The sequence below is a fragment of the Cornus florida genome, unplaced genomic scaffold, assembly GCF_030987335.1.
Source record: "Cornus florida cultivar Cherokee Brave unplaced genomic scaffold, ASM3098733v1 CherokeeBrave_3.0.0_Hap2_Chr04, whole genome shotgun sequence".
Taxonomy (NCBI): domain Eukaryota; kingdom Viridiplantae; phylum Streptophyta; class Magnoliopsida; order Cornales; family Cornaceae; genus Cornus; species Cornus florida.
In genome coordinates this window covers 27,500,001-27,511,851 of record NW_026775574.1, presented here as the reverse complement: position 1 = coordinate 27,511,851, position 11,851 = coordinate 27,500,001, and the positions used below count along the sequence as shown (strand labels likewise).

At 33.6% G+C, this 11,851-nt stretch overlaps 1 protein-coding gene and 2 long non-coding RNA genes across 8 annotated transcripts; 2 read left to right on the top strand and 1 right to left on the bottom strand.

Annotated features, from left to right (window-relative positions):
• Positions 1–314: 314 nt before the first annotated feature.
• Positions 315–1,591, top strand: LOC132303049 (uncharacterized). The gene is made up of 2 exons (XR_009481060.1): positions 315–453; positions 820–1,591. It is a non-coding gene; the product is annotated as an uncharacterized LOC132303049 (long non-coding RNA).
• LOC132303048 (uncharacterized) lies at positions 451–6,329 on the bottom strand. Of its 5 annotated transcripts, none has more exons than XR_009481059.1 (8): positions 6,110–6,327; positions 5,581–5,644; positions 3,056–3,145; positions 2,783–2,872; positions 2,510–2,599; positions 2,237–2,326; positions 2,022–2,136; positions 1,738–1,922 (listed from the first exon to the last, which is right to left on the bottom strand). It is a non-coding gene; the product is annotated as an uncharacterized LOC132303048 (long non-coding RNA). The 5 variants fall into 5 exon arrangements; XR_009481056.1 differs by having other exon boundaries at positions 5,577–5,644; positions 6,110–6,326; XR_009481057.1 differs by lacking the exon at positions 1,738–1,922 and adding an exon at positions 451–591 and having other exon boundaries at positions 3,056–6,328.
• Positions 6,330–6,506: 177 nt separating this feature from the next.
• On the top strand, positions 6,507–9,708 carry LOC132303047 (uncharacterized). Of its 2 annotated transcripts, none has more exons than XM_059800112.1 (5): positions 6,507–6,861; positions 6,935–6,997; positions 7,068–7,127; positions 7,411–7,464; positions 8,429–9,708. In XM_059800112.1, exons 1-5 carry the CDS (start codon positions 6,705–6,707, stop codon positions 8,452–8,454), a joined length of 360 nt encoding a protein of 119 aa, XP_059656095.1. In that variant the 5' UTR covers positions 6,507–6,704; the 3' UTR covers positions 8,455–9,708. The 2 variants fall into 2 exon arrangements, with proteins under 2 accessions (XP_059656095.1, XP_059656094.1); XM_059800111.1 differs by lacking the exon at positions 8,429–9,708 and adding an exon at positions 7,589–8,419.
• Positions 9,709–11,851: the final 2,143 nt, after the last annotated feature.

Genomic DNA, 11,851 nt, shown 5'->3' with positions numbered 1-11,851 from the left:
TTAGCAAAAATTGCTACTAATACACCAAACCTTGTGATTTGTTTTAAAAGCAATATAATTATGCACCAAACCTTATTAGAAAGTGAGTAATGCTTGGGTCCTGCCTTATCAAGACAAAAATTGTCCTTCATGCTGACGTGGCCCAATCAGAATTTGCCACATCTCCATTGCATTAAAAAATATAAAACATGGGTATAACCCATTTAACCGACCCATTTTAATTTCTCTCTCTTTGTTTCTCTCCCATCCCGTATGTTTCCCTTTCTTTATCACAGATCAATATCCCATCTCCCAATGTATTGCCCTCACCAGAGACGGAAGCTCACGAACTAGAAAAGTAAATCAGAGATGATGCAATATGCAGAGTTTGTAGAATAGCATCAGTGAAGCTGTAGAAGAGGAGCAGAAGAGAAACCCTAATCTCAAGGCAACCAATTGTCCCCACAGAACCAGGTACTTCATCCATGATGATCTACATCTACTTCTGCAATTCACATGAATTTGATGATGATGATTTAATCTCCCTTTCTGAAAACACATCCTCACCCTTCAATTTAATTCTTCTCCTCAACCTCTGCCTGCTATCCAAATCTGTCATCAAAACAATTATAGCCCAAGTTAGCTATGACATGTTTGCCCAGTAATTTTCTATTGGTTTGCTTGCTAGAGTTTTAGTTGTAGGATTGTTCAAGAATCTAAGATGAATGTCAGCTATGGAATTTAAATTATATTGCAACTTTAAAAACCTCTTTTTCTGTTCTCTCTCTCTCTATCTATTTTTTTTTTTTTTAATTATTATTTTTTGCTGCTGGATTGCAGGTGGGTTTGGTGGGCGTTGTAGGGAGAAGGTGGATGACAACAATAAGAAATATAAACGCACTAGTGAAGGTGTGATAGTTGGGTGCAGGGTGGCTTAGAGTCTGATGTTACATACCTACGCCATTTGGAAGCCCTGTGTATGCTATCAATCAAGAGGTCAATGGCATTTTACAACTGGTTTACAAGCAGCACTATGAGCTTCTCTCTGTAATTTTATCCTGTTTTCAACATAGTGACCCATGAGATTTGCCATTCTGCTTTCTTTATGGACTCACTTGGAGGGGTTTGAGCAATATTAATGTGTGTGAAATTATTAATCTGTTGGTGTGAATAATATATCTAGAACATAATCTGATGGTGTATGATCTCCTGTTGAAGTAAAAAAAGTCATTGTTGCTTATCAAATCGAAGGAGACTGATGACAATTCCAAGTTTTGCTTTGGCAATTGGGGTTGCTATTGTAGCAACCAAGAGGCAAACAAAAAGGAGAGATTTTAAGGCCATGGCTGTTGTGATAAGGTAACGAGGAGATGATTGCAACAATAATTCAATGTGTTATTTGCTAAGTTGCAATTTGCTACTTGCAGTGAGTGCTCTGCATTTACCCAATTTATGGGCAAGGAGAGACCATGTTACTGCAGTTTATATTATTGTGGGAAGCTGCTGCTTTTTTTCCCTGTGGGAAGCTTTTTTTTTCTACACCAGAGAGATTTGTCATGCATTTTTCTGTACATCATTGTTTCATTTTAATAAATTTATATTTTGTAAATAATTTTTACTCCAGATAATGTGTATTACACTTTTCATTTTGCCCAAGACATCAAACTAAAGACATAAATTTGCATCACAAAAAAAAAGCCGAACCAATAGAGAAAGATGAACAGAGTACATGATATAGCAAATACAATAAACCAAGACTTGAGCCTTTAAAATTGTAGCAAATCAATATAGCAAAAGAGCAAAAATGTCTATTTGATTTAAATAAGGTATCTTCATAATGTCACCAACACTTCAGCAAATCCTATCCCGACAAGTTATCTTGACATAAGTTGTTGCTTTCTTCTGTGCTTTGTGGAAGGCTACCATAATGTTTTTATAGATTCCTACATGCATTATAAAACAATAATAATGAGAAAGTTAATATAAATAAAAGGTCTACAGCAAATTAAGTGACTGAAGTATTGCTAAAAGGGCATATTTACCTGAAGTAATTGTGTGCAAGTCATATTGGATAGCCAATTTTCATTAAAGTTCATCACTGACTGCATCCCTGAGGGCATTCCATGGCCAATATGATACAAGTTCTGTGAACACAAACTTTAAAAAAGAAATCATGTTATAGGAAAAGGTATGGTTAGAAACCAAAATTTATCAAATGCAAAGAGAAACATAGAAAGACAAATCAAAAGTGTATTACTGGAGTCAAATTATCAAATGTTTGCTGAACAACTCCATGTCCAGCTCCAGCTTGTTGCTCTTGTAAATTATAAGCACTGGAAATCGGGGCCTAAAATATGTAGTGAAAATAAAAGAAAACAAGTACAATAAGAATAACATATTTAATTAATTTACAAGTTCTGTGAACACAGATTTTAAAAGAGAAATCATGTTGTAGGAAAAGGAATGGGTAAAAACCAAAATTTATCAAATGTAGAAAGAAACATAGAAAGACAAATCAAAAGTGTATTACTTGAGTCAAATTATCAAATGTTTGCTGAACAACTCCATGTCCAGCTCCAGCTTGTTGCTATTGTAAATTATAAGCACTGGAAATCGGCTCCTAAAATATGTAGTGAAAATAAAAGAAAATAAGTACAATAAAAATAACACATTTAATTAATTTACAAGTTCTGTGAACAATGATTTTAAAAGAGAAATCATGTTGTAGGAAAAGGAATGGGTAAAAACCAAAATTTATCAAATGTAGAGAGAAACATAGAAAGACAAATCAAAAGTGTATTACTTGAGTCAAATTATCAAATGTTTGCTGAACAACTCCATGTCCAGCTCTAGCTTGTTGCTCTTGTAAATTATAAGCACTGGAAATCGGCTCCTAAAATATGTAGTGAAAATAAAAGAAAATAAGTACAATAAAAATAACACATTTAATTAATTTACAAGTTCTGTGAACAATGATTTTAAAAGAGAAATCATGTTGTAGGAAAAGGAATGGGTAAAAACCAAAATTTATCAAATGTAGAGAGAAACATAGAAAGACAAATCAAAAGTGTATTACTTGAGTCAAATTATCAAATGTTTGCTGAACAACTCCATGTCCAGCTCCAGCTTGTTGCTCTTGTAAATTATAAACACGGGAAACCGGCTCCTAAATAATGTAGTGAAAATAAAAGAAAATAAGTACAATAAAAATAACACATTTAATTAATTTACAAAGTTTCAAAGCAAACTTGTGTGGCATTTTGTTGTCTTGTTGAAACTTTGGTGGCTTTGGGAGACGATTTTTTTTTTCGTCGTTCAAGGGCACTTAATAGTCGACTACGTGGGCATCCAACTGTGGCTTTTCTTTTAACCCCTATCGGCATACAATCATTTCATGGAGCTACCATTTCACCTTCCTCATTTTGACAAACTGAACTTTCAGCACCGCTTAAGAAAATTTCTTTCTTCATCTCCTCTAAGCCATTAAGCAACACAAGAGTATGCTCATTTGCATATGTATATAATTTCTCGTGTTCTGAGGCTAAAGATGAAATTTCATGAAAAATTCGACACAAATGGCTATAACGCTTTCCCACAGACACCATAGGACTGTCACTGGCAGCAATTCCATGATAGTTGGTGATAGTCCTTACTTTTGCATCTCTTGTCCATCGTTTCATGATATATTGAGATGGAATCCTTTTTATATTTTTCTTATCCAACACTTTCAATGCATGAACACATAAAATTCCAATAAAAGTGAACTTCATACAACTACAAGTGATTGTTTGTGTTGGAACATCAAATTTAACCACATGTTCTCGAGATTTTCTAACACAAGATACTTTGTATTCAACTTTTGACCCTTCCTTAGCCACTTTGTATATATTGTAATCACCCAACCTCATGTACTCTTCCTGAAACAATTTGAAAATTTTTGGAGTATAAATTTATGCACCATGACATAAAGTCTCCACATTAGTTAACAAATCAGGCATGCTTTGCATCATCTTGAAATCTGCAAATAGCTCTTCATATCGCCGATCATTCAAAACCCTCTCATAATGCTCCAAGAAAAGTAAAAGATTAAGCTTTGGCTTTAAGTAATTCTTCAACACACTATTCATGCTCTCACTACGTTGAGTAGTTTTCATGTTAGCAGTGAAAGTGTGTCGTCCATAAACCATTGCCCATTTTTCTCTTACTTCAAATAACTCTTTCAACCATTTATTCTCTTTGAAACTATATTTATCCAACATACTTTCCCATGCCAATAGCCATTCATCTTCATCTTCATAATCATACACACACTTGCCAAAATCATGAGCAATTGGCTTGATGCATGAAATATATGGCTCAAATTCTTCGCGGCATTTTGATAAATATGCCAAACACATAGCCTATGTTGAGATTCAAAAAATACTTTTGATATTGCTTTAGCCATTGCAGCAGATTGAGAATCGTTTTAGGTTGTTTTCTAGACATTGCACCAAGAAAAGTCTCAAACAACCACTTAAATGATGCAGTGGTTTCATCATAAAGTAAAATTGCACCAAATAAGACTGTTTGCTTATGATGATTCACCCCAATAAATGGTGCAAAAGGTCGACCATATTCATTTGTCCGATAAGTAGTGTCAAAACACAGAACATCTCCAAAAAGTCCATAATCACTAATTGAGCGTGAATCCGCCCAAAAAATATTAGTAATCATATCATCCACATCAAGTTGTAGTGAGTAAATATATGATGGATTCCTCAGCTGCATATTATGAAAATACTCTAATATAGCTCCAGCATCACCTTTTTCCATTGCCATATTTCGCTTTCTATATATGTAATTTCGGTAATTCTTATCTAGAAAACTAAGATTCTCTCTCCCCCCAACTTCTCTGCTCATCAACTCTATAGATGATTTTATTGGTAATCCCGACCTGTCTGCATCTTCAGTATGTGCTTTTTGAGCCTTAGAAATACTTCGATTAACTCTCAACATATGTTTCATGGGGGTTCTAACCAAGTCATGATTATGACTTTTGTTTAATGACACAACCTTGAATTTTCCATTATTTTGAAGTAGACAAGTCATTTGAGCCTAACAACCAACTCTAGTTATGGGTTGATGGTAGGAAGGATTTTTTCTTCTATTCTCTCTTCTTTTACCTTCTTTGAGCAACAAAAGGTAACCCTAGTAATAATCCCATTTTTATTTTTCCTGTGATGATTTCTCCTTACATCAAAACCAAGTTTACTACCATAGTTGAGGTAGAACTGGTATGCGTCCTCATCTGAACTAAACTCCATTCCAAGTTCTGGTTCATCCTTTTTTTATTGAATTTCTTTTTTTGAGGAACACTCATTAGGAGGAGAAGGACAATCATCTTCCATATCAACTTCACAACTATTCGATGGCTCACTGCTTAAGCCTATGTAATCCATCTCCTGCATTAGTCACTGAATACGTAATTTTTTTTTAAACATAATTAAGCTTGAATTAAACTCATTTTGAACAAAAATTCAACAATAACCATACTTGATTTAAGCTTTTTGAAAGCAGAAAAAATAATTTGCATTGAAAAATATAATGTTTGAACATACCTACTTCGAAAAATGCCAATCAATCCTTGCTAAAACAAGAACACTGTCTGAAATCAATGGGTTGCTTCCTAGAGTTTGGATTTGTGAATGGAGGCAATAATGTAACATGGAGATCCGAGCATGATGTGAGAGAAACAAAACAAGGGTAAAATTTTCAGATCAAAACAAGGGTAAATTTCTAACCTTCAAGGAAGGAACATGAATTCATTATAATGCATAAACGAAAATAAATAAATAAAAATCCTCCCTTTAACCATGTTATGTCCTTTCTCATCGTTTTTTTTTTTTTTTTTTTTTTTTTTTTTCTGACTAATTTTGGGTCATATACGTATATATAAATATATGCATATAATTTATACACAACTATAAAGTATATATAATTTCTTTGATGACAGATTTGGGTAGCAGGCAGAGGTTGAGGAGAAGAATTAAATTGAAGGGTGAGGATGTGTTTTAAGAAAGGGAGATTGAATCATCATCATCAAATTCATGTGAATTGCAGAAGTAGATTTAGATCATCATGGATGAAGTACCTGGTTCTGTGGAGACAATTGGTTGCCTTGAGATTAGGGTTTATCTTCTGCTTCTCTTCTACAGCTTCACTGATGCTATTCTACAAACTCTGCAAATTGCATCATCTCTGATTTACTTTTCTAGTTCGTGAGCTTCCGTCTCTGGTGAGGGCAATACATTGGGAGATGGGAGATTGATCTGATAAAGAAAGGGAAACATACAGGATGGGAGAGAAACAAGGAGAGAGAAATTAAAATGGGCCGGTTAAATGGGTTATACCCATGTTTTATATCTTTTAATGCAATGGAGATGTGGCAAATTCTGATTAGATCACGTCAGCATGGAGAACAATTCTTGGCCTGAGAAGGCAGAACCCAAGCATTACTCTTAGAAAGTGGTCCAATGAAATTTTGGTCACCACTGTATCTATAACAATTGGACTACGCCCCGCGAACCTTTTGTATACCCTTATATTTGTGGCCTTTGGATCAAATTTGATCCAATGGCTATATCAAAACCTTTATAAACCCTTGAATTGCATTCTGCTTGAGATTCAAGGGGCTGAAAGCTCTCCTCTTTGTACGTAGGTTCCGTTGTCTACCAATTCCCTCTCCTATGTTTGGACGTTTTTCTTCACCCATTTCTCCCTTTCCTACCATTACACCATTTAATCCTCTCCATCCCATTCCACCTCCCATTCCACCTAATCTTAATGCGCTTTTACGCTGGTTCAGTGCTGAACCACCCAAAAATGGGGACACTAGCAGATCTGGTAATCTCTTGACTTCATTATTTTTTATATAGTTGATTTTCTGAATATTTGGTTGACAGTCTTGTATTTTCAGAAGGGTCTGGACATGAGTCACCCCAAAATAGGGATACTGGGGGAAAGGATTCTGCTAGTTCTGGTAATGTCTTCACTTGTTTATATAGTTGATTTTCTGAATATTTGGTTGACGGTCTTGCATTCTTCTGAAGGTTCTGGACATGTACCAAATGGTGATATTGCGGGAAATGATTTTGCACAAAATAGATCTCGTAATTTCTTCACCTCATTGTTATTTATATAGTTAAATAATGATTTATTATTTCACTTGTTGATTTATGTAGTTAAATAATGATTTAATATAACAAAACTTTCCCTTAATATTATATTATGGTTGACAGTGGTCTTGATTTCTTCAGAAATGTCTGGACAAGCTAATTTCTTCACTTCTACTATGACAAACCACAAAGCCCTCACTCTCTGTGCATTTATTATTACATAGGCTGGGCATAATGTTCATACATTTATTAATTATCTAAATTTATTATTTCTCAGGAGGATCTGATGATGGAAGATCTGATGATGAGTTCAAGTTCAACACTACCTTTGGTAATCTTGTCTATTAAACCTATTCTTTACTGAATTCTATATTACTTCTATATTGAAATAAATGGTAATTAAAACTGTAAACCTTTAAAATTGGCATCAAGAATGACTCTAGCCACCCCTGCAGCTGATATTCTAGCCTCTTTCTCCGACATCGTGTGTCTAGGGCTGATCAGATCGTCACCAATCGTATGACTAGCTCCTCTAAACAGTTTGGTATAATAGCCAACAGTCAACTTTAATATCATACTCAGAGAGGATGCGATCTCTCTCTAACAGACTACTTCAAGTGTTTAGCATGGACTTATTATAATTACAGTTTTCAGGGCATTTTCAATTTGTTATCTGTAACTTTTTGCATTTGTGTTCTCAAATTGGGTAATTTTTTTTTTTTTTTTTTGATAAGAATAAAAATCAGATTATTATTAATAATTGAGCATTACTCTAGTATAAACCTTGGTCAGTTGAATCTTGTGTTGTAGTGTTGGGAGTTTCTTGAAGTCATATTATGGATTTTAGAGTTTGTAAATATGGAATTTGAAGAGTTGACAAGTTTTGACATTCCAAGCTTATGATTATTATTTTTGCCCTTTACCATATATAAATTGTGAGAGGGAAGTGCAGCCATTGCACATAAACCTTCAATTAAACTCGTGTACCTTGGTTATTTTTTGAACTTAAATTAAAGATTATACTTCAGATTTTCATTTTGATTTTTTTTATTTTATTTGAAAACTGTTCTATTGGAGCTTGTGGTTCAATTTATTTATGGAGGAACAATGGCTGTGATCACACATGATAAGGCCTCTTCTAATCTACCTCACTGTTTCTTCTCCATACAATAATTTGTCTATTGACATAGAGGTTTGCCTGATACCTATAATATATATGGTAGACTGGCTTCTTAGAAATGTTGTCTATTTAGTGAAATGTTTGACTATTGAATGTGATTTTATTCTTGGAACAGATACCATGGTGTGGATCAATTTGTAGCTCTAGTGGTGCCTGGATTGTCTTTAGGCATGTATCTCACCTACCTTGACGAATATGAATCAAAGAAGTTGGCAAAAGAATCTTTAATGCATGGGAGAATCTGTAAAGCAACTGAAAACGATGGTAGACACACTCTTGGCAGATGGTAGACACTCTTGGCAGAATCGAGCTGCAAGGAAAGACCTCTTGGTGGAATGACTTAATTCTCTTTTTGGATTATGTATTATTTTGTGTGGAAGTTTGCTAGTTGGTTAGATAAAATAATACAGAATCCAAAAAGAGAATCGAACCACAACTTACCGAAAAAGCCCCAAAAAGCGATAACTGCAGCTCGGTCTTTCCCTGTAGCTCGATTCTGCAGACTGAAGATAAAAGATGAATTTAAACATAGATGATATATTATTTTGTGTGCAAGTTAGCCTGTTGGTTAGACTGAAGATGAAAGATGAATTTAAGCACAATTTAAACTTGTGCTTAAATTCATCTTTCATCTTCAGTCTGCAGAATCGGTCTGCAGGGAAAGATCGAGCTGCAGGGAAAGACCTCTTGGTGGAATCGCTTTTTGGGGCTTTTTCGGTAAGTTGTTGTAGTTCTATCATTTACTTATGAAGACATAACTTAATTCTCTTTTTGGATTCTATATTATTTTGTGTGGAAGTTTGCCTGTCGGTTAGACTGAAGATGAAAGATGAATTTAAACATAGACGTTGTATTATTTTGTGTGCAAGTTTGCCCGTTGGTTCGATGAATTTAAGCACAATTTAAACATATCTTTTGTTGCATGGTATTAAGATTTGATTTGTGTAATTTTATGGGTTAAAGACCATCAGAATAGAATTTCCTTCCAGGTGAGTGAAGAAAACTTGAAGCCCGGTGAATTCTCCAAGTAATGGAATTATTTTTTTTTTGACAATAGTAGGTCCCTTGCCCAACCAAACCGAATAAAATATGGGTTGGTTGTGTTTCGATCCTTTTGGGTAGGACTGGGCTGGTCGTGTTTCTTTGTAAGTAACTAAAGGACCATAGCTGGCCCAGGCCCAGGCCCAGGCCCAGGCCCAGTTCGGGCTGATGTGACACTAAAGTCATTCCCATTAAACTTTTATTAAAAAATGGGCCATTATAATTAGGCTTTAATAACAAATGCTTGGAATGATCATTGTAGTCTAGGTTGTCTTTGGATGGATTTTGCATTTGGTTATTTGTAACTTTATGTTTTCTTTGTATTCATTACTTTCCTTAATGTGATCTTAAATAATGGAATACTTGGAATGATTTTTATAACTTCATTGAGCTATTCTTTGAATGTGAATAATTTATATAACACTCAATGTAAACTTTAATCCTTAACATCATTAATGTTTTGTTATCATTAAAATTTATAGATTATCCTTGAATGAAATCCGTAAGGTCAACAGATATTTTTCTCCACAAAAATGACATGTTGAAGCAAATTTTGGAGAATTAGAGATAACAGAAGATTTGTTTTTAACTTTCACAAAAATATCTTTAGAGTTTTTGAGATATAAATCTTTTGAAGTTGAAGCCAATTCTTTGTTACTACTAGTGTTATTAACCATTTCTTTTAACTTATCAATTTTGCAAGTGTTAATGTCAAAATTTTGATTTAACAAACTCACTACTTAAATCAAGTGATTTACTAAGTCTATTTACTGTTCAAGTTTTTTTTTACAGAAAATCAACCTTATGAATTTGTTCATTTAGAATCTGGGTTTTCTACGAAGATTCAAGTTTTTATGGTCAAGTTCTTTCAAATTTTTATTAAAGGCAGAAATTTTTAACTTATAAATATCTCTATCAAGTTTTGCAAGTTTTAATTTCTCCAATAAATTTTTAGAATTTTTTTTAAACTTAGACCACTTAATATGCATGTTTGTAACAGAATAAAAAACAGGAGGTAAAAGCAACACATCAACCGAAGATGACTTATCCGATATGATGGAAAAATTACAACAAATCAACAAATATGATCTACTCAATATATTGAGTAACTCGTTTTGATATCAAATGTGAGTTATGCAGTGCGGAAACTGTTAGTTGATTTAATTGTGATTAACTTTCTAAATGACCCAGATGAAATTATTAGGTCAATTTGCCCAATTTTTATGATTGACTAATTTACCCATAAGCAATACGACTAATTAAACATTCATAATTACAAAGATAAATATTGAAAAGTAAAACAAGTAAAGTTTGAGAGATGACACTAGGATTTTAGCGAGGAAATTTTAATTGGTAGAAAAGACTAATTGTTGTTGGAAAAATCTCATGGACTGTGCAGTCCAGAGCAAAACGATCCATTATATTTGAAACAAAGTATAATGGACATTGATTCAGGTTCACACCTTATCATTCTACCAAAAAATAATTGTTGACAATCATATGGCTTTGCGACGTCCCATCCAATAGCTTTTGACTCCGGGTTTACTCTTGATCTCTGTAGAAGGATTATTAGTAGATCAAACAACACTTCTCGAATGCTTTGACCTTTCCAAAATATAATCACTTCATCCTTTTTCTTGAAGATCTAAATTTGATGTAAAAGAAATAGATCTGCTTTTCGGAATCTCTGAATCTTCAATTATGCTCCAATTCTGATGAGATAGAGAACAACACTATTAAATCACTCTTGTGTTTATGTGTGTGCTCTCAAAAATAAAATCAGAAAAATCAGATTTGGTTTTCTGAAAAATATATCTCAAAAGGCTCTCTCTAAATAATGAATTTTTGTTCTTAAAAGTTATGCCTCAATGTTAAATGAAAGAAAGATTATACAAAAGTTTGGAAGACCTAAGAACACTTGGAAATCAAGTCAAATTCGTGCATAGGATTTTGGAAGGAAGTCTATACCAAATAGGAATCAAAACAGATCAGGAAACTAAAGTTATCTGAAGACCTTAAACCGATTCAGGAAAGTGGAATTAGTTCAAGATGGCAAGTGTAAAATTTGAAGAATCCTTTTAATTCTTGAACCGGTTCAGGATTGTTGAACCGGTTTAAAATGATCAGTCTTGAAAATCTCCACAAAGCCTCAAATATTGAACCTGTTCAAGTTGGGCAGAATGTAAAAACTTTCTAAAAGTTGTGTTTCAACCTTCCAAAACTTCCAAAATGTTTTCACACACTCTTATACCTTTCTAAAACATTATTCTCATCATCCATTGTGTATTAAAGCATGAACACTTAAATTTCTTCAAATCTACTTCCGATCTTCAATTTTGAAATTGTGAATCAAAATTTTACAACTCAATTGGACTTATTTTGACAACAAAATTAGCCAATTACAAAATATATATCTCACACTCTAGTTTTTAACTTGAAATTATGCGTTTCAAAAGTTTCTGTAGTGACGACTAATGTGACTAGACTAAAACATTAT

Bases quoted from the DNA above. Each gene is read 5' to 3' on its own strand.
- LOC132303047 (XM_059800111.1), top strand. From the start codon at position 6,705: ATGTTTGGACGTTTTTCTTCACCCATTTCTCCCTTTCCTACCATTACA. The intron at 6,862-6,934 runs GTAATCTCTTGA...TTGTATTTTCAG, and splicing joins TGGGGACACTAGCAGATCTG to AAGGGTCTGGACATGAGTCA. The intron at 6,998-7,067 runs GTAATGTCTTCA...ATTCTTCTGAAG, and splicing joins AAAGGATTCTGCTAGTTCTG to GTTCTGGACATGTACCAAAT.